This window comes from Anguilla anguilla, chromosome 19 (assembly GCF_013347855.1).
Source record: "Anguilla anguilla isolate fAngAng1 chromosome 19, fAngAng1.pri, whole genome shotgun sequence".
Lineage (NCBI taxonomy): Eukaryota > Metazoa > Chordata > Actinopteri > Anguilliformes > Anguillidae > Anguilla > Anguilla anguilla.
Genome location: NC_049219.1, coordinates 6,974,048 through 6,995,410, shown reverse-complemented (window position 1 = coordinate 6,995,410; position 21,363 = coordinate 6,974,048). Strand labels below are relative to the sequence as shown.

The following is a 21,363-nucleotide window of genomic DNA, read 5'->3' as shown; positions in this document are numbered from 1 at the left end:
GCGAATCCTTTGCATTCGATGACTGCCTGAAGCCTGGAAGCCTCGGACCTCACCAGACACTGGACATCTTCCCCCGGTGATGCTCTAGCTGGTCTGTGCTGCAGCCATCTTAAGTTCCTGTTTGCTTTGGAGGATGTTTGCCTTCAGTCCTGTCTTCAGCAAGTGAAAAGGCATGTTCAATTGGATTCACGATGGGCGATTGGCTAGGCCAGCCAAGAACGTTCCACTTTTTGGCCGTGAAATGCTCCTTGTTCGCTTTAGCAGTACGTTCGGGGGGCACTGTCTCCGTACAAGGTGGAGCTCTGAGGCATTTGGTTGGATCTAAGCAGATAAGACGTTTCTGTACACTTCAGAATTCACCCTGCTGCTGCCGTTAGCTGTCACATCATCAATTAAGACAAGTCCCCTGGCAACCACATATGCCCAAGCCATAGCACTCTCCCTCCACCGTATTTCACAGGTAAAGGGGTGCTTTCTCTTTCAATTACTTTGGCACAGGTTAACTCTAACCTGGTCGTTCCATTCTTGAGGCTTACTAGTGGTTTGGATTTCGTGGTGAACCCTCTGAGGTTGTGCTGGTCTAGCCTTTGACACATCTATGCCCGCATCCTGGAGAACGTACTAGATCTGTTCCATAGTTGAAACTGGGGTTTTTCTTCACAATTGAAAGTATTCTTTGGTCATCCACTACAGTGGTCTTTCGTGGTCTACAAAGTAGTTTGCTATTGCTGGGCTCACCAGTGTGTTCTTGGTTCTTAACAATATGCCAAACAGTCGATTTTGGCTGTGCCTCTGACCGATATATTCTGAATTTTCAGCTTCATGATGGCCTGCTTTAACCAGCTTTACTGGCATTGGAACTTCTTTGGTCTTGAGAGACAAAAGCAATGGACTCCATATGCAAATACCACACCTAGAATCAACTGCACACCTTTCGTTAGCTTTCTTGTGCATGAACTAATAATTCAAAGCCAAAAAGCCGGCCATGAAACTGTTGAACAAGCAACTGTCCAATTTCCTTTGCTCGGCTAAAATGGGGAACTGTGTACAAAAAGGGCTGCATTTCCTACCCAGATAACCAGACAGGATTGTAAATGCCCTCAAATTACAGCTGACTGTCTGCAATTTAACAGTCATCGTTTGATTTCAAATAAAACGAAGTGGAGTACAAAGCAAAAAATACAAAAAAAAAAAAAAAATGTGTCACTGTCCAAATACTTACGGACTGCCCTGTATTATTATTATTCCGGTATGTACCGCCCACGGCGTGAAGAACAAGCACACAGTGAGCCATCTGACTCCTCTGGATGGGTAAAGAACAGCAGATTATGTCTGCAGAAGAGAGAGAGAGAGAGAGAGAGAGAGAGCAAGAGAGAGAGACTCCGTTCAGTAAACGCTCCCAGGACTTTTGCAGCGCATGCGAGGTGGTCGACACACAGAAGTTTCTTAAGAAACCTTCGTTAAAAAAATAAATAAAAATACTACCTTAATGTCGGAACTGCTGGATCCGTGCACACCGATGATATGGTTACCTTTATTACGGTAGGGTATCTTCCAGTATATTTGCATATAGTGATTTTCTGCGCAATGCGTATGTGTTTGTGGGAATCTGAAGCGTATAACTTGTGAATGACAGGAGCCATCGTAGTTATTCCTTCCTTATTTTAAATTGCACATTGACATTTAATAGGCGCCACTGAACTAGCATGGATAGCACCACTTCTGGATTAACTGCTGTTTTCCGAAAATGGAATTTGTGGTAGACGGGCTATATTTGAGAGGTAGGTGTGATACTTTTAAGAAAACTATTTTTGACGTCAACTTGGCTGATCTGCGGTCCAGCCCTGTAATTCTCTTTTTGCGCCGCGCGCCGTACGAGACGCGTCGGTGTAAATCTAGATGGAATGCAAAGCTCTGCGCGGCGCGAGCTGCCCCGGGGTGAAGTTAAAACCAGTACAGACGCCGTTCCCCCCTTTAACCGAGAATGCTCACCCACAGGTGGGAAAAGTCTACCGCAAGACCTAGTTCCTCAAACCTCCCAACAGTTTTTTTGAGAGGATTTAATATAATTTAATTACGGATTGTGCGCCAAAATGTTTTTTTTTTGTTTGTTTTTTTTGCGACGTCCCTTCAGTTAAGGTTCTGGGGGTTATCAGAACACGGACTTTGTGCAATACATAGAACTGTTCTCAGGGAAGACTATGCGGCATTATTAAAGCATAAAAGTATTCATATGGCAAAGTAAAGTTGATTGCACGGAATTTATTGCATTTTTAAAAAAAAACTATAAAAGCTACTTCATTTTCTCTAATTGAACAGACATAATAAAGTTTAATGTGCGTATTTACATCATTTCCCATACAAAGTAAAATGAATAGAAAATATTTATTGACCATTTAAGAAGCTGGCTGCGTTTCCATCCGAAGAAATGTAGCTACGTTACAAACCCACAGAATACAGCAGGCGGTCTGATGCTCCTGTGAGATCCTTTTTACGATGAATGTACATCGGCGCCGCATGACGCTTTTCCTTAAGATTGTATGCACCTGCACTTAAATGATCTGCACCTGTTTGTTCTTCTGCAACTGTTCATTTTTTTTCCAACTCATTTCTCAAAACGTCCCGTCCCTTGGCAAGTGCTGGGGAGTTTTTGTGCTCACTTACTTTTCAGTGAAAGACACGTGAAATAGTGTATTCGATAGGTTCTGCAGGTCAGGGAATACAAATTTAGATCAGCGTTTACCAAACCTCAACCAGTTTTAATGAATGCTGAAAATATGGTATTTGTGCGAAGTGTATTTACGCACGCATGCAAGTACTACGTTTGTAACTGTAATGAAAACGTAGGGGGATACAGTTGCGTAGTTAATTTCTGAAATCACACTCAATTTTTCGTTCCAACATCAAAGCCAGCTGGGCAAACTACGTTTGGAATTACTCAAAACTAGGCTATTGTTTTTTTCAAAACAAATACAAAGCAAATATAAAAAGTCCGACGCAACTGAGAATCACATTTAGACCAATAGCATTCCGTAAAACAACCTGTCTCACTATCTTCCACGTGAAGCTGGAAGAAGCAGCAGGGCTTTTAACTGCCCCTAAAGTCCAGAGGAGGGAGTCGTCAAAGTCAGTAAGAGCACGCGCGCACTTCGTGACCATTTATTCACTTTAATGTTTCCCATTAAAACCAGGATGAATATATTGCGTATGGTGGGCTCCTGAAACAGATTAAAATCCCTTCCAGTTGATCAGTGCGAGAGTGTCGGTAATTTACAGGGTTATTATTTCTAGGAGGGTATGCATGTTTATATTTCTTCGGATATCACACCACCATATGTGCATTGCATTGACATCAATAAATCCTTGTTTTTGTATGGTGAAATTTAAAGACGAACTGCCACGCGGTGCTTTACAGTCAGCCTGTGACCACGGTAGTTCTAAGGCAGTAGTTCAAGAACACAGAGTGCAGACTCAAACCCGGTCCTGGGGACCTCTGTGTATACAACCAAACTCTTGTTCAGTTAAGGGTGTTGAACACACGTGCTTAAGAACTTTCATTATTTTTTTCTTATATTTATTAACACAATGCAGGTTTGCCTCGTTAACATTTGCTTTGTGTTTGAGCTCTTAGTTCTCTTCAAAATGGTCAGTTTTACAGACCAGCTGTCCATACTCTTAACAATTAGGGGGCTATTTATTCACCTTAGTCTTCAATTTGATCAGTTAAAAATAATTTTTAAACACTCTATGTAATACTTTGCAATGTAGCACAGTAAGCACAGTGTGACTATGGGACCCTGATGATGACAAAGTGTTGCGATTTACATAAAGTGGCTTAAAAGGGTAAATAAGCATTGAAATTATGAAAAATAAAAAATAAACGGCTTGTTAAATTTCTAAAGTTTGGTAGCGCTGAAGCTAAAAGCTATGCCACTGCTTTTAAGCTTAATTCTGGTCACCAGCAGAAATCTCCATCAGCCACGGTTACATAACAGACTGCAAAATGGTGCTTTGGTTTTATTTAATTTAAAAATCAAAAGTTACCGTCACAATTAAGACTGATTATTTGATAACGCCAGAGTGAAGGAGGTCTTGTGTTTCTGATTTGTGCAATGAAGTTTGAACCAGAAAGTCCAGGGCTTGTGTGCATGAAGCCACTCCAAGTAGAAGTGATCCTAAGATCAGGGGCCATACTCATAATAAACTGATGATCTGAGATCAGTTTTCCGTGGTCCACAGCCTAGCCTTGTCCATTACGATCTCAAAGGCAGAGCTGATCCCAGAATGCTCTTTTAGTGCTTTATGTATACGGGCCCAGGTGTCCTCTGTTCACATCCTAAACGCATTCATTACGAGCTAAAATGAGAAGCTGATCCTAGATCAGCACTCCGCCCACGAGACCTCGCGTGAACGATGGCCTGGGTTTTTTTTTTTTTTTTTGGCTGGACCGCTCGTGCGGTACCCTTATTTGTGTCTGACCCTGGCATTCCTTAAAAAAAACACAGAAATAGGCCCATGGGAAGGTCCTGAGGGCGGTTTGCCGGTTTTACTGACGTGGACGCGGACGTTCGACCGGGTTTTGGGGGGCGAGCCGCGTCTCGGAGTCGCCCCTTCTGCGCGTTCGAGAGGGCGACCGCCCCCCCTCCCCCCCCCAGCCCGACCGCGAACGCGAGCGGGTTGGAGCGCGGGCCGTGGCGGGAGACCGGCGGGACCGGGGTTCACATGGCTTGGTTTTTGGCAGTGGCGGACGTTTTACACAGGGGCACGTTATTTATCGTACCCCTGAGAGTGGGGCAGAGACCGGACAGTGTAAACACGGCTTATGGGACCCGCTCACGTTATGGACTGGGAAACTTTTTAGTAGGTCGGTCTATTTTTAAACTTACCAGTTATATAATACTTCATAAAAAAAAAAAATATATATATATATATAGTGACAAAACTCACTGTAAAATTGTGTCCTTAAGTTCAAGACTGATTACACTTCTTCGTGATGGTAATGCTGCAATGATCGTAAGCGGTTTTGCTTTGCGTGTGACTGAGAGCCAGAAACATTTATAGAGGGACAAGCTGAGAGAGAGGGACAGAGAGATAGTTATAACGGAAAAAGAAAAAGACAGGAGCTACTGTAACTAGAACTGGCCAAAGTTAGTTGGTAATTAGTCTTAAGTACAATTGTCTTTATCTGTTATTTAAAAAATAAAAGGACATTATCATGAATCGGTTATAAAAAACCAGTTCATGTTAATGTGCCGCAGTGTTAATTTTTCAGTACTGAAAACCCCTTGGGACTGTGTGGGGAGAATGAATATATCCACGCTACTAAAATGGTAATTTCCCTGCGACAGACTGGAACCTGTTGACTTTCCTGTGTTGATTTTCCTCTGTTGACAGTCAAAGCCAGAATAGCTGTACCTCATGAATATTAAAACATAACCGGGAAAATGTTCAGAAAGCAACCCCGCGTTAAAAACGTTTCTTCACTACAGAGTGGGGTACCTTTCAAGGTGACGCTGTCTTCGTCTACGGAGCAGTCGTCCAATGGTTCGAGGAGCGCGATACGTATTATCCATGCATCAGGGCCTTCTCGGTCAACAGATCTGAACCCTAACCCAACTGAGTGTTTACAGAAGGGATGCCCAACCCTGCTGCTGAAGATCTATCATCCTGTAGGCTTTCATTCCAACCCTGATTTGGCACACCTGATTCTACTAATCAGCAGCTCGGCGAGATCTCTATCTGTTGAGTGAGGTGTGCTTCGTTAGGGTTGCAGTGAAAACCTACCGGAAGGATCTCTAGGAACGGGGGCTGGGCAGCCCTGCTCTAGCTGTCAAATGAGGTGTGTGGCTTTGTTACGGTTGCAGTGAAAACCTACAGGACGGTAGATCTCCAGGAACAGGGGCCGGGCAGCCCTGGTTCACGGCGCGTTTTGGAACGAGGCCCGAGGCGGCGCTTTCCGCTTTCCGTTCGGCCGGGCGCGAGCTGAACGACTGCCTGAGGAGAGAGCACGACACCGTGTTCCTCCCGCGGAGTAAAGCATGTTGGTGTTGTCCGCGCCTCAGAACACGCGCGCGCCGCCGCGACGCCTAGCGCGCCCGAACTAGCGAGCGCTAAACCCCGCCGCGGTCAGCTCGCGCTGAACGACAGCGTGGCGGCGGCGTGTTCACCACGCCGCTTTTTTTTAAACCGACTGCCAAGCCGCGACTTTACAACCGCGGCGTAAATAATTCCAGATGAGACTCGGACGCTTTTCTACGCTTTTTTTTTTTTAAAGACCCTCACAAACTTCGCTTCGAGACCCGTCGACGTCCCGGGTAACAGATTTTTTTTTTTCGCGACGTAAAAATAAAACCGCAAACTCTGCCCCTGCGACGCGCCTCCCGTGGGACAGCCCTAGTGAAAGTTTTTTTCCGGCTCGAAGTACAGACGGAGCTCAGAGTTATTAGGGGCTGTTCCATGAGAAAACAAAGTGCAGGGGGGGGGGGGGCGTGGGGGGTTAGACTTTTGTTTGGAAACTGCCGTTGAGACTGACTAAATAAATCAGCCCGGTAAACCCGAATTTGAAACTCGACTGCCGCAAAGAAACCGGCACTTTCCAGAGGAACCGCGGCAACTCCGACGTTCCCAGGTGAAACGACGCAGCCTGACAAGCGGAAACGCTTTTTTCGTTTCTGCTTCGCGGCAGGTGGACCCGCCATCGCGCGAGCGCCGTTTCTGGCGGGGATTACACGGTTCGGGTAGGCGGGATTTAAAGCCCTTGTGGCACGCAACCTCGACTGCGGCGCGGAGCTGACCGACTTCGTCCGCCTCTCGCCCCGAATGCCGTTCACCTCGCCCCGTTAAACGGACCTTTTTACGTCCCTGCTAAATTGTAATTAAACTGTAAACTGGGGTCAAGGTTGCAGAGCGATCCTTCACTGGATTACCGCAGAGTCAGTGAGGCCCCTTTGGTTGCTTGTAGCGGGATTTATATCCGGGCTCTGCCAAGACAGGCAGAGTCCCAGGCTGGGATTTCCGCTTGTTTACACACCCGGTGATGTGCTTATCGCACGCCCAAGCGCAGCTCACTTCGGCCGCCCAGGCCCGGGACGGGCCGGCTCCGCCCGCGTCAGGCGCAGTACCGCCGCAGCGGGACACACGCGGGCCCCGGGGCGGAATCCCAGGAATGCGCCGCTCGAGGAAAAGGGGGGAGGAGCCGGTTTAGTGAGAGCGTGGGAGCGCACGCCGGTGCAGTGCGCCGGTGTTTTTTGAGTGGGCGGAGTCGAGCGGGAGAGCGGGAGGAGTCTAAGCAGGGGAGGGGAGGGGAGTGGGCGGAGTTCAGCCGGGAAGTGGGCGGAGTCGAGCAGGGAAGTGGGCGGAGTTGAGTGGGGGGGGGGGGGGGGGGGGTGGGCGGATGGACACAAGAGGAGCGCGTGGGTTTTGTCTGGAGCGGGACCGGCACGTCGGTCCCGCTCAATCTTCAGGCTACGCAAACAGCTGAGTTCACTAGCGCTTGTGCTGATTGGAGGAGAGCTGTCTCTCATGCTGATTGGAGGAGAGGCACGCCTCTCACGTATGACAGCTGATAACCTGCTGGCTTCTGCTATTTCGTTGGGAGGAACTAAAGAGGCGGTAACCCCGGCGACTCAGAGCCCTTCCCGTTTTTAAGGCTGTCAGCCGGTAATCGATTTTAAAGCCCGATCTGATCCAGACGCGAGCGGTATTTCACCCCCCCCCCCCCCGGCATCTCGCGGCTCCGAAACCGAACGCAGAACCCCGTAGCCCTCCAGCTGTTTCCCCCCCCCCCCCCCCCCGCCCCCTTTTCACAGCTGGATCGACCGAGGCGCTGAAATTCTCCCTCGCAGATGGTAACACTAGCCCCCTCTCCCCTGCGTTTAGCTAACAGCTGTGGACACATCAAACCCATGTGTCCTCTTGGACGTGGTGGGCGAAGTGGTGCTCCGCACATATTTTATGGGTGACAGGCCTCTCCTCTGCAGGCCTCTTGCAGAACAGGCTGCGGATCTCCGTCTGCTCTCCTGCGTGTTCCATGTGTGGCTGGCTAAATTTCTCTCTTGTATTTCTATGTGTGACGGACTAAATTTATCTTGTGTTCCCATGTGTTGCACCTTAAATTTCTCTCTTGTATTGCTATGTGTGGCAGACTAATTTTCTCTCTTAAGTTCCTAAATGTTGCACCCTAAATTTCTCTCTTGTATTGCTATGTGTGGCAGACTAATTTTCTCTCATGTATTTCTATGCTATATATATATATTATATATATATATATTCTATAAATACTAAGTAGTATGTACTAAATAGTATACACTAAATTGTATGTACGTATTAGTATGTACTAAATAGACTATACTAACTAGTACTAGCCCTGTCCGGAACGTACGGTTCTAAGGCCGTTTAACAGCAGTGCTACTTGGAGCTGGAGATACACTTGACTTGCATGCGGATAAAGTATTCAGTGTCACTGCGCCGCAGGGAAATATGCTCTACCACAGAGGCTTCGATAAAATGTCCGCAGACCGGGCCTCGCGTGTCTCTCCGCTAGCCGACCGCGGCGCGGCGCTAAATCCGCCGCCGCCGCCGCCGCCGCTGCCCCTGGGGCTCGACACCGAACACACAAAGCGCCCCGCTGTGAAGAAAATAAAACCGAACGCCTGCGGGAGCGGCTGAGAGAGGGGCGGCCGGGGGAGGAGGCCCGCTAACATCACAAGACCCGCTTGCGTAAAAAAAACAAACAAACAGAAGCGCCTCTCCGGCTAGTTAGCCGCGACGAACATCGCCGCGTTTGTCGAGAAACGCTCGCGGCGCGAAAAAAAAAAACAGCCCCTCGACGTTGCGCGAGGGACCTTTCGTAGATATATTTTTTTTAATCGCCCTCTGGGGTTACGGGCTGAAGCGAGGAGCGTTTGGAACAGTCGCGCCCTTGTCGCTCTGAAGAAGGCGGGCCGTTCGATTAAGAGTCCTCCTGGCGCTGCCCACCCCGGCGGAGGGGTGTGGTGAGGACGGGGGGGGAAACGGGTCCCGGAGCATTTGGGGGGGGGAACAGTCGCGCTCTGACACTGGGGGTCGAAGCGGCCACGCCCCCCTCGCCCATGTGACGGCGTAAGCCCGTCCCGGGGCTCCGCGGCTAACTCTGCATGGCGGGAATGAGGCGCGGGGGCGGGCGGCGCCTCCGTACGGAACCGAGCGGGCCCCTGCTGCGCTAACCCGGTGGCGGAGTGGGGGGCAAGGGGCGCGACCGGGCGAAGCCTTCGTGGCCCCCCCCCCCCCCCCTTGGCGTCCTGTCCGCGCGCCGCTAATTTGACGGGGCGACAGGGGCGAAGCGTCAGGGGCCGCCCGGGGATAAGTACGCGGGAGCCGGTCGGCCGCGGGTCAGCTGACCGAGGTAATCGCCCAGCCTGCGGTTTCTCCCGTTTTAAGCCCTCAAAACCCGTCTGTGGCCTCCTGGAGACCTGTGCGTGAGAATTCACCGAGGGCAACGGATCGAGCGACAGCGTGTGTGTGTGTGTGTGTGTGTGTGTGCGTGTGTGTGTGTGTGTGTGTGTGTGTGCATGTGTGCGTGTGTGTGTGCATGTGTGCGTGTGTGTGTGTGTGTGCGTGTGTGACCGGCTCGGCCGAGCAGATGGCGGGTCGTCTCCCTGCGACATCGTTTTAAAAACTCATCCCTGACGACGGGACCCCTGGCATATGTTCCGTTTAAATCACCATTACACAATTACAGTGCCTAAGCCCCCCCCCCCCACCCCAGTGAAGCCCCCCCACGGTCGCACAGTCCACAGCTGCCACCTATGAGAGTAAAGCATGTCGCGGTAATTATGAAATGCCCCATTACAGCTACACCTGTAGATCCTAAGATTAATCTAAATAACTGTTTGCAGACAGTTCATCACCTCTTCAGACTTGGTATACAGAAAGTATACAGGAGTGTTACCCCCTGAAAGTGGCGCCTCCTCTCTCTATCTCTCTCCCGTTTTACTCCTCTCCCTTTCTCTTATCTCTCTCCCTTTACACGCTCCCTTTCTCTCTCCCGTTTTATTCTCTCTCCCTTTCTCTTGTATATCTCTCCTTTTACACTCTCCCTTTCTCTCTCTCCATTTAATCTCTCTCCCCTTCTCCTCTTTCTCCCTCTCTCTTAACCTAACCAGCTAAATTAAGCAGATTGCATGTTTGCCGGCTCCAGTCTTTGTCTAAAAAAAGCTGAACCAAACGTTTGTTTGCTCTTTTGCTGTTTTTTTGTATCCTTAATAAGCTTTGCACATGTATTATAAATCTACTTCATTTAGTAGTCTGTAGAGTGGTCTGTCAAGAGTGGGTCTGTAGAGTAGTCTGTAGAGAGTGGGTCTGTAGGGAGTGAGTCTGTACAGATGAGTCTGTAGAGAGTGGGTCTGTAGAGTAGTCTGTAGAGAGCAGGTCTGTAGAGCATGAGGCTGTACAGTGGTATGTGAAGAGCAGGTCTGTAGAGAGTGAGTCTGTCAGGTGGGTCTGTAGTATAGTGTCTGTAGTGGTGGCAGTGAGTCTGAAACACTGGCTCTGTACTGTTAACTGGGCCCGTTGACGCTGCATAATGTCTCACCAGCAGTGCTGTTATTACCGCAGCGTTAGCATCACTTAATAAATCGTTCGTTTGCTACTCTGAAACTCTATAAACGTCGCAGCTCCGTGACTAAATGGTGTTTTATTGGCCGGGCTTCAGCAACAACAACGCTTAATCTGAACGCAGCGTCCAGCTCTCATGAGGTCACGCAGCCGCTCTGTTGCCATTTCTCTCTGTTTTGCCGATGAGTTATTAGCTTCTGCAAGCTTACGCTTTTGTGTTTAAGTGTTTATTTCATTTGATCCGAAACCTCTTAACGGGCTTGTCTGTGCCAGCACGAGCGAATGAACAAATGTCGGTCGATTCTAAAAACGTTAGCGTCGTTAGCCTCTCGGCGCTCACTTCCTGTTTGGTAAAACGTGACCGCGGCTCGGGCCTGAACCTGGTCTGTGTCTCTGCTCAGGTGTTACAGGTGAACCTTGTGATGTCCGCGCTGCTGTACCTGATGTTCCTGGCGTACCTGCTGGGGTTCCAGGCCCGGCCCTCGGACCGGCGCCCGCCCGCCCAGGACCCCGTCGGCGCCCTCATCATCCAGCTCCTGCAGGAGGGCCTCTCCCGCGAGCGGCAGCGCGGCGGCGGGGGGGCGGCGGAGCCTCCCGACGGGGAGGCGGGGCCGTCCGAGAGGGAGGCGCCCGGCCCGCACGAGCACGAGGCGTGGGAGGACTACCCGGAGGAGGCCGCCGCCACCGCCGCCGCCGCCGCCGGCCCCCTCTTCCTCCTCCGGCGGGCCGCCCCGGACGTGGGCGCCGACCTGCTGCGGCAGAGCAAGCGCTACAGCTCGCCGCGGGTGCTGCTGAGCGACCGGCCGCCGCTGGAGCCGCCGCCGCTCTACCTGAGGGACGAGCACGCCGGCGGCGGCGTCGGCGGCGGGGGCGGGGCCAACGGGACGCGCCGGCGCCGCCACGCCCAGCACCGCAGCTACCGCGGCGAGTACTCGGTCTGCGACAGCGAGAGCAAGTGGGTGACGGACAGGACGGCGGCGGTGGACATCCGCGGGCGGGCCGTGACCGTGCTGGGCTCCGTCAGGGCCGGCGGCCTGGAGGTCAAGCAGTACTTCTACGAGACCAACTGCCGCAGCGCCCGGCCCGCCCGCAGCGGCTGCCGCGGCATCGACGACAAGCACTGGAGCTCGCAGTGCAAGACGGCGCAGACGTACGTGCGGGCGCTCACCGCCGAGCGCAGCTCGGTGGGCTGGCGCTGGATCCGCATCGACACCTCCTGCGTCTGCGCGCTGTCGCGCAAGAAGCGCCGGACGTGAGCGGCGCTCCCGCTTTTAAAAAAAAAGAGAGAGAGAGAGAGAGCGCGTTTTTTTTTTTTGTTTTGTTTTTGTCAGTCAGGGAGGGTCCCCCGCTAAGTGTGTGTGACTGAGGGAGCGGACCCTCTTTGAGTCTGGATGTATGTAATGGAGGGTCCCTCCAAGTGTGTATGTTGAGGGAGGGTCCTCACTAAGTGTGTGTATCTGAGGGAGCGGTCCCTCTTTGAGTCTGGATGTATGTAATGGAGGGTCCCTCCTAGTGTGTATGTTGAAGGAGGGTCCCCCCGCTAAGTGTGTGTGTCTGAGGGAGAGGTCCCTCTTTGAGTCTGGATGTATGTAATGGAGGGTCCCTCCTAGTGTGTATGTTGAAGGAGGGTCCCCGCTAAGTGTGTGTGTCTGAGGGAGAGGACCCTCTTTGAGTCTGGATGTATGTAATGGAGGGTCCCTCCTAGTGTGTATGTTGAGAGAGGGTCCCCACTAAATGTGTGTATGTGTGAGAGAGGTCCCTCTTTGAGTCTGGATGTATGTAATGGAGGGTCCCTCCTAGTGTGTATGTTGAGAGAGGGTCCTCGCTAAGTGTGTGTATGTGTGAGAGAGAGACCCGCTACATGTGTGTGTGTGTGTGTGTGAGTGTGTGAAAGAAGGTCCCTCCAAGTTTGTGTGTGAGAGAGAGGGACGTTCTTTAAGTGTGCAGATGAGAGAGGGACCCGCTACATGTGTGTGTGTGTGTGTGTGTGAAAGAAGGTCCCTCTAAGCAGGTGTGTGAGAGAGACAGGGTCCCTCTGAGTCTGTATATGAAGGAGAGTACCTCCGTCTGAGTACGTGTGAGGAACTCGACAGTGTGTATTCGACAGGGTTCTCAAAGGGACGTTTCACTTTGCTACGTCGCTAGTAAGTTTGTGGAGCTTAGCCCACCGTATGTGCGTAGCGTAAAATGCTAGCAACATCAGCTGTCCCTGCTGTGACCGTTAACGCCATCGCCGTTCCTCCTGGTTTGTCAGGCTCCGAATTCACACCCATTCATTTTCGGGGACTGGCCTTAAAACGAATGGTTTTACATCGCAAACGAACTATGGAGGATAATGCATCGATAAATAGAGAGTACCGATGTCAAAGGGTCTCTTTTTTTGAGCTGATAAGCTGTTTCCAGGTATAGGTTAGCTATAAATAGAGGAGCTGTTTTCATTGGCCACTGCGTACAAATGCAGCAAGCCGTAGTCTGATCACTGTAAAGACCCGCTCGGTAATGTTGGTGGATTATGATTAAGGTCGTGTGCTTCTCACGGAAAAGTCGCAGAGAAGTCATGGCAAAGTCGTATTGACAAACGTTTTCTTAAAACTGCGATTACAAAATCTCAGAGTTTTAAGAAAACTTTTCAGTAAATTAATCCTGCGCATGCTGTTTAGCCATTAATTTAACAGAACGTTGTCAGACGTAGCATGCTCAAACTGCACGACGCAAATAAAACGTGATTACCGTGTGTCCGTTTTTATTATTTTCAAGTTAGTTTTGGTACAACGTGCTGCACATTGATTTTTGACCAGACATCATTTGCAAAAAACTTTTTGTTTGTGCTTTAAAAGTATTCATTTCGGCAAGGCCCTGAAAATGAACGGGAGTGAATTGGGAGTTGGAGAAAGAGGAGGAATGGCAATGCCATAAAGAGTCAATAGGGACAGCTGATGTTGCTAGCATTCACGCTACGCAAATACAATGGGGTAAGCTCCACAAACTTACTTGAGTTATACCACAGTGAAATATCCCCTTAAGTGTGCATGTAACAGTGAGACCTAAGCATGTGAGAGGGTCCACAAGTGTGTGTGTGTGTGTGTGTGAGGGAGAGACTCTCTACTGTAAGCGTGTATGTGTGGAAGGTTCCTATAAGTGTGTGTGTGTGTGTGTGTGTGACAGGGTTCTTACATTCTTACAAGTGTATGTGCATGTATGGGAGGGTCCCTATAAGTGTGTATGTGCCAGGGTTCTTCAGTGTGTGTGTGTGAGAGAGAACCACAAATATAAATTATTTAAATTATATGAACAGCATGTAGTGCATAACTTTATATATATATATATATATAATGTGTAAATGTGTGTGTTATTTATTCAAATGGAAAAAAAACCTGAAAGTGCATAATCCTGCGGAAGACGTCGGAGCGGTCGCGGTGGGGACAATGTGCCTTTTGCCGGAGTCTTGGGATGGCATTCAGCAAGCTTTGCGTCCCTCACGCCCAGGCTCTGGACCACTGGCCCTACGGCGGGGAGAGAGAGAGAGAGAGAGAGAGAGAGAGAGAGAGAGAGAGAGGGAGAGAGAGAGAGAGAGTGAGAGAGAGAGTGTGAGAGAGAGAGAGAGAGAGAGAGAGAGAGAGAGAGAGAGAGAGAGAGAGAGAGAGAGAGAGAGAGAGAGAGAGAGAGAGAGAGAGAGCGTTCGGCCGGACTCTGTGAGATGAGCACAGTGGTGCTGCTCGCCCCATCTCGTCTCCGTTCACGCTAACGTCATTAATGCAGCGCTACTGTAGCTTTCCGTATAGAGAGAGGGGGGGAGAGAGAGAGAGGGAGAGAGAGAGAGAGAGAGAGAGAGAGAGAATGTGAGTGACGGTCTTTGAATGTGTGTAAGAAGGGAAGGGGGGGGTCATTGATGAAAAGCGTCATGAGAGAGAGCTCCTGCCCATGTTCCTGATCGCAACTTTTCTCCGTCAGTGAGGAAAGCTTGTCGGGAACGTCGTCTGATCCAAACTGGAGTGCAGGAGGCTAGACGTGGCTGCCCTTAGCAACACAGGCTATTCAAACATGCTAAACCGGACATACGGCCAGTTTAGCGTGAATGACCACCCGCGTTTCATCAAGCAAAATTAGCCGACACTACTGAACCCGATATCTCCCGTCTGCTAATTTCACACATGAAAAAATACGTTTTGTCACGTATGAACCAGAAACGAGCGCATCGCACTGCAGCCGAAAAGTAGAAAAGAAAAGAAAAACAACAACCAAAATAACTTGCGGACCATTATATGCAAATATACACGTTCAGCGAGCGTGAGCAGGCAGGTTTCAGGTTGAAGGCAGGTAAAGCGATTGGATTTCGGAATGGGGAAAAGGGGTGGAGGCTTGGAGGGAATTTCTGGAATGTTCCATTGAACCTTTTCATGCTTTAAAAAAAGCCAGCACTCCAAAGGACCAGCTAAGGTTCAGTGCCAGGTCAGCTGCCGGCAAACCAGCGTGGATTACAAGCCTTACTTATTTTTTATGAAACCATAATCTGTGTTTGTTATTGCGACATTCGCATATATATAGATTGGGCACAGACCAATGAAAAGGTGCAGCCCATTCACCTGTGATGGTTAATGTGGTCATCTGCCGGGTTGCTATGGGAACCGTGCACTGTGCCTTCAGACTGTGAGTGGTATATCGGCATTACCAACTGCACTGTGCTCGTGAGAGAGTAGGCGGTGTAACACCATTACGTAATGGGCCCTGAGCTCTTAGCATGAGGGCTAACGGCAGTACAAAACGTGCACTGCGCTCTTAAGAGAGCAGGTGGTGTAACAGCATTGCTAAATGTGCAGTGTACTCTTAGCATGAGGGCTAACGGCATTGCTAAGTGGGCAGTGTACTCTTAGCATGAGGGCTAACGGCATTGCTAAATGTGCAGTGTACTCTTAGCATGAGGGCTAACGGCATTGCTAAGTGGGCAGTGTACTCTTAGCATGAGGGCTAACGGCATTGCTAAGTGTGCAGTGTACTCTTAGCATGAGGGCTAACGGCATCGCTAAACGTGCAGTGTACTCTTAGCATGAGGGCTAACGGCATTGCTAAACGTGCAGCGTGCTCTTAGCATGAGGGCTAACGGCATCGCTAAACATGCAGCGTACTCTTAGCATGAGGGCTAACGGCATTGCTAAACATGCAGCGTACTCTTAGCATGAGGGCTAACGGCATTGCTAAGTGTGCAGTGTACTCTTAGCATGAGGGCTAACGGCATCGCTAAACGTGCAGCGCGCTCTTAGCATGAGGGCTAACGGCATCGCTAAACGTGCAGCGCGCTCTTAGCATGAGGGCTAACGGCATCGCTAAACGTGCAGCGCGCTCTTAGCATGAGGGCTAACGACATCGCTAAACGTGCAGCGTGCTCTTAGCACGAGGGCTAACGGCATCGCTAAACGTGCAGCGCGCTCTTAGCATGAGGGCTAACGGCATCGCTAAACGTGCAGCGCGCTCTTAGCATGAGGGCTAACGGCATCGCTAAACGTGCAGCGCGCTCTCACACAGCGGTAGGCGTAGCGGCGTAGCCGTCTTAAAGCCCGCGTGCGGGCGTAATCTCCCTCGGTAAGCGGGCTTGGCCGGGCTGATCCCAGCAGCCGGGGATATATAAAGGTGGGGGGCTTACCGCGCGGTGCGAGCGAGGTATAAATAGCCGTTCGTTCCGCTGGGACCCAGGCTTTCCGGAAGCTCTCAGACCGCGCGGTTGTCTGTGGTCGGACCCGCAGTGTTTGAACCAACGGTCTTTTCACCAGCGGTCACCCGACAAACCTGCGGTCTGAACCCGGGTCGGTCTGCGGTACTTTCTCAAGCCCTCTTGAAGCTTGACCACAGATGGCGCACGCTCAGCCTGCTTAGGCCTCAGATGCACACTTGTACACTACAGACGTACATCTACAGCGATTCCCTTAAGTTGGAGTATCTAACAAATCATTCATTTAAAAGCTCCATTGTAGAAAAATGGCAACTCTGGCAACCACACAGAGGCTGGATTAAAAAGTGATTCTAGCTTCCCACAGGGATTCCTGTAATTGCCAATAAAGCCGTGCGATACAGCCAACCAATCAGATGCATTATATAACCAACCAGTCATATACACGATACACCCTGCCAGTCAGATGCGCGATACAGCCGATCAAAAAGATGCACGACACAACCAACCAATAACATGCGACGATACAACCAACCAATCAGGAGGCAGGATAAAACCAACCAATCAGATGCTGGCCTCGCTCATCACTCAGCAGCTCTGTCCTCCAGAGAAGCTGTATCCTCGCTCTGACAGGGCTCCGCGCTCTGGACGTGCAAACACGGCATCTCGGGCAGAGGGCTCTCTCTCAGTTACCGCCGCACGAGTGTCAACATCCTGGGCGCCCCGGGTTGCCGGGTTACCCCCCCTCTCTCTCTCTCTCTCTCTCGCCCGCGGCTCGATCGTTCGCCCCCGAGGGACCTGTGCGGCCGTGTCCCGGCGCGCGTGATTCCGGTTTTCAAAAAAAAAGAACAGACTGTGCCAAAAAAAAAAAGAAAGGTAAATAAAGAGTTGACTAAAGGTGGCGATCGGATCAGCGGAAACAGTGTACTTTAGCAGGAAGATGGAAATGTGAAAGTGACTGTGAAGGGGGGTTTTTGCACTGAATGGATAATGGAGAGGAAACAGAACTGCTGTGTGTGTGTAGGGTTGTGTGCTTGTATACGACACGCAAGAGTGACTCTCTCCTTCCCCGTCGGGGCAGGGCGTGCGGTCTGTGTGTGAAACGTGCAAATAAAAAATATTATGTTTTCTAGACCCGCTGACTGTTTTTCTTTCTTCCTGTCGGCCCATTTTGGGTTTGTTTTAATTCAGGGGGGAAATAAGCGGTGCCTGAGCATCGATAGCGCAGAGTTGTTTTTACCCAGCTATCTGAACGAGCCAGGTTAAAACGCGAATGTCATTGTGGGCCAGGAAGCGTGTCGAAAGCTTGGTGGGGGGAAGGAAGGCGGACGAAAGGGGGCGCTTCAGTCGAAGGAGGACTGCGTTTCGGAGATTTGCGTGGACACCCGGGTGCTTTTTTTTGCGGGGCGTGGGGGGGTGGGGGGTGGGGGGGGGGGCGGCTCTTTCCGCGACCCGGAAACAGCTGCGGGCCGACGGCACATTAGGGGCGTAAGCCTCTTCCAGGACGGTCCCAGTTAAGCTCCAAATCCCATTTGCCCCCTCCCCCCATCCCCCACCTCCCTCACCAATGGAAAGGTCTACTGCCCACAGAGCCGGTCAAAGTCGCTACGAACCTGAAGCCTGCGGTACGGACTGCAAGGGGCTCACCTCTTCCTGTACACGCGGTGAATAAGTTAGCATGCCCAGCGGTCTTCACCTTATTGGACCAGACCCTCGTCTGCGCTGGCGATTAGACCCGCGGGCCCACACGCGTCGATTAAAGCTGTTGTTTTTTTAAACTGTTCCCCCCCCGTCGGCAGGTCAGACTTAAAGACGCTACAGGGCCATCCCCGTCAGACGCAGCTCGGCCGTCCTTTCTTTAATAAACATTTCCTCCGACTCTGGGAGCGAACGGCCATTTTGGCAGCGGGCGCGATAAGCGGTTCACGAGTGAGAGCTGACGCGCGTCTGAATTTCACAGTTCGGTTTCTCCCTTTTTTTCTTTTTCGTTTTCATCACCCCTTAAATTTCAGTTTGAGGCTGATAAAACGGCCGCGTTTGGAGAAAATAAGCTGCTGAACGCGACAGAGCTGAAAGCTGGGCTGGTAACTGAGCGAGTCGACCCTTCTTGTTTTCTCCGTGTTAAAAACAAAAAAAAAAACTGACAGTTCCTGCACTGCCCCCTCTCTCCACCTCCTGGCACTCTGTCTAATCCTCTCCCCTCCTTCCCCTTCCGCTCTTCCTCTCTCCCACAGTTGAGGCGGGGAAATCATATTAGGCACTAGGAAATAAACACATTTTTTATTAAAAAATTTTTTTGTTTGTTGTTGCCAGAACTCGAAGTCTCTAATCTAAAAGCGCACGCGAACTTTGCTTTGAACATAAAAAGCGTCGGTTTGTTATTTCTGTAATGGAGAGCAAGAGGGTCGCTATAAATCTCGAGAGAAGGAGCCAAATGCCGTGGTCTGAACAGCGTGAGCTCAGCTCACAACTCTTGCCCTTCAGGGAGGCGCAGTCCTTCTGCGGACGTGTCGCTGAGGCGTCCTGCCCGCCTGTGCCGTTTCTCTGTGCTCTCCTCTCTGTGCTCGGGGCCGCTGTGTCAGACGCGGCCCCTGTGTTGAGCGAGGCCGTACGGTGCGCGTTCGTCGGCGTGCCTCGACTTGGCCTGCGCTCGAACGCGGCGAGCAAAAAAAAAAAAGGAAAAAGAAAAGCTGAAAAGCTTTCTCCGGGGGGCTCGTTTTAAAGTATTTACTGCCCTTTTCCCAGGAAACCTGACGTGAATTTCAGGTTCTGATGCGATGCCTGGCTTGTGTCTGAAATCAGTGAGAAAGCACTGAGCAGCAGCCATAGCTGTTCTTCCTGTGTCTCTCAGGTGTGTCTGTGCCTCCCTCATACTGTCCTCACAGGGTCCGAGCAATGATATTACACACACACACACACACACACACACACACACACACACACACACACACACACACACACACACACGCACACACACACACACACACACACACAGACACACACAGTCTCTCACACACACACACAAACACACAGTCTCTCTCACACACACACACGCACACACGCACACACACACACACACACGCGCTCTCACACACACACTCTCTTCAATGCAAGTACATATTCTTCCAGAAGGAGTACACTGCTATGGTGATACTGGTAAGGTGGGAAAGGTTTTTTTGTTTTTTTTTACGAGCCTGGGGGTGCGGCTTCGGCGGAAGCGAGTTTAAACGGCTAGTCACGTGACCGCCTAGCCTCCGGCTTTCGGAAACGCCGGCGGATCAGCAGCGGAGAGCGCACAGAGCCGGAATGGCGCAGACCACTGCTGTATCTCCTTCCGCCCCGTCCGCCGGACCCCCCCCACAGACCCCCCCCCCCCCCCACAGACCCCCCCGCATGAATGCAGTCTGGCCTGAGACCGTGTGTGCGGTTCGTCTACGAGCCCACCACGGACAGGTAAGGTTTTACAGCGTTATTCGGTTTAGATTTATTTGAATTCCTCAATTGCGCGAACGGGCTTTTCGTCTCTTTTCGAGCTTCGGCACGGCCGCGCGTCCATTTTCTGACGCGCTACGCGTTTATCTTTCGTGAAAACGAAACAGGCCCACTAAAAATGTCTCCCAACGCAACTCACGAGAGGCCTTCGGAGAAACCGTGAGAAATGACTGCAGTGAAACCGCAGCTCTGACACTCTGGATCGAAGCCACGGCACAAATCATCGGATCTAGACGGGAGCGTTATGATCGATGCCCGGCGTGAATCATCGCCAGATACCAGCGGTACGATTCCCTTTTGGAGGAGAGACAATACAATTATTATTCTGGTTGATATCGGCCTACATTAACACCAGCGAGTTCAGCGCACCGAGACGGGCTCTGATCCTCTCGCCAGAGCGCTCCGGACGTGTCACTTCCTGTCGGTGATGAATCGGTCCAGTTTAGTCCAGTAGTTGGGCCGTGGTTCCGTATGAACTTATCCAGAGCGACTTACACAACTTTTTACGTAGCAATAAGGGGTCCGTGCCTCAGCACTGACAAGCTGCAGAGATACTGACGCGGGAGGACGACTGACAGACAGCAGCGACGGAGCCGCGGCTCTGTACTCTGCCACCCCGCGCCACAGACGGGACGACGGGTCAGAATCGGGGTACCAGACGCCTCGCGGCTCGGCTCCAGGAGTTCGGAAGACGGGACGTTCCCGCAGCAAAAAGCTGGAAAAGCACGGGACGGGTGAGGTTTCGCCCTCTGGACGGCCGGGTCCCCGCGGGGGGGGGGAAGGCCTCGCGCCCCGTTAATCCGTATTGCGTTTCAAACGCTTCGCGTGTTTTTTTTTCCTTTTTTTTTTTTTTTTAAATAGCGCCGCGGTGTCGGCCCGGTCGCTCGGGGCGACCGCACGCGCTCCGTTGCAGCGCGGCCCCGCGGGCCCGAGCTTCCCCCCGCCGAGCGGCTTTATGAAGAACGCTCATTCTTCAGCAAGCCGCTGCCTGTCCCTCCCCTCCTCCTCCTCCTCCTCCTCCTCCTCCCCTCCCCTCCTCCTCCTCCTCCTCCTCCTCCGTGCGGACGCATAGTTAAGGGGCATTCAAAGGGAAGTTAAGTGGCAGATACTGTAGCAGGCATTCAGGAGAGACTGTCAGAGAGGGGCTGAGGTTAGAGAGAGAGACGAGGGTTGGGGGTTCGAGAGGTAAGATTTAACCCGTTCGAGGCCTGTTCCTCCCTAACCCCCTTGGACCAGCGTTCTGTCCACGCAGCGCTTTGTTCTAAGGCATCTTCCTTTCATAATCCACCCCTCGTGTGTCCTTTACCCGTCACACACAGGGCAGGGACACCCAAATCTGCCCCCCCGGGGCCAGTAGCACTGCAGGCTTTCATTCCTTCCCTCCAATCAGGACTGATTTACATTACACCATGTGACTCAAATCTGGCCAATCAGAGCCATTAATCCGTCAATTAACTACCATTTCGAAAAGAAAAGCAGCAGCACTACTGGGCCACATTTGATTATCCCTGACTGAGAGAAAACCCTCGTGCAGGTCCCAGAGAGCTCATATGACACTACCCACTCCTACAGCTCGTTTACTCTCATATAAACTATTTAAGCAGTATGCAAATTAT

The 21,363-nt window shown here is 51.2% G+C and overlaps 1 protein-coding gene across 1 annotated transcript; it reads left to right on the top strand.

The window, feature by feature from the left end:
• Positions 1 to 1,389: 1,389 nt before the first annotated feature.
• LOC118219216 (neurotrophin-3-like) lies at positions 1,390 to 11,849 on the top strand. The gene is made up of 2 exons (XM_035402216.1): positions 1,390 to 1,542; positions 10,995 to 11,849. Exons 1-2 carry the CDS (start codon positions 1,525 to 1,527, stop codon positions 11,847 to 11,849), a joined length of 873 nt encoding a protein of 290 aa, XP_035258107.1. The 5' UTR covers positions 1,390 to 1,524.
• Positions 11,850 to 21,363: the final 9,514 nt, after the last annotated feature.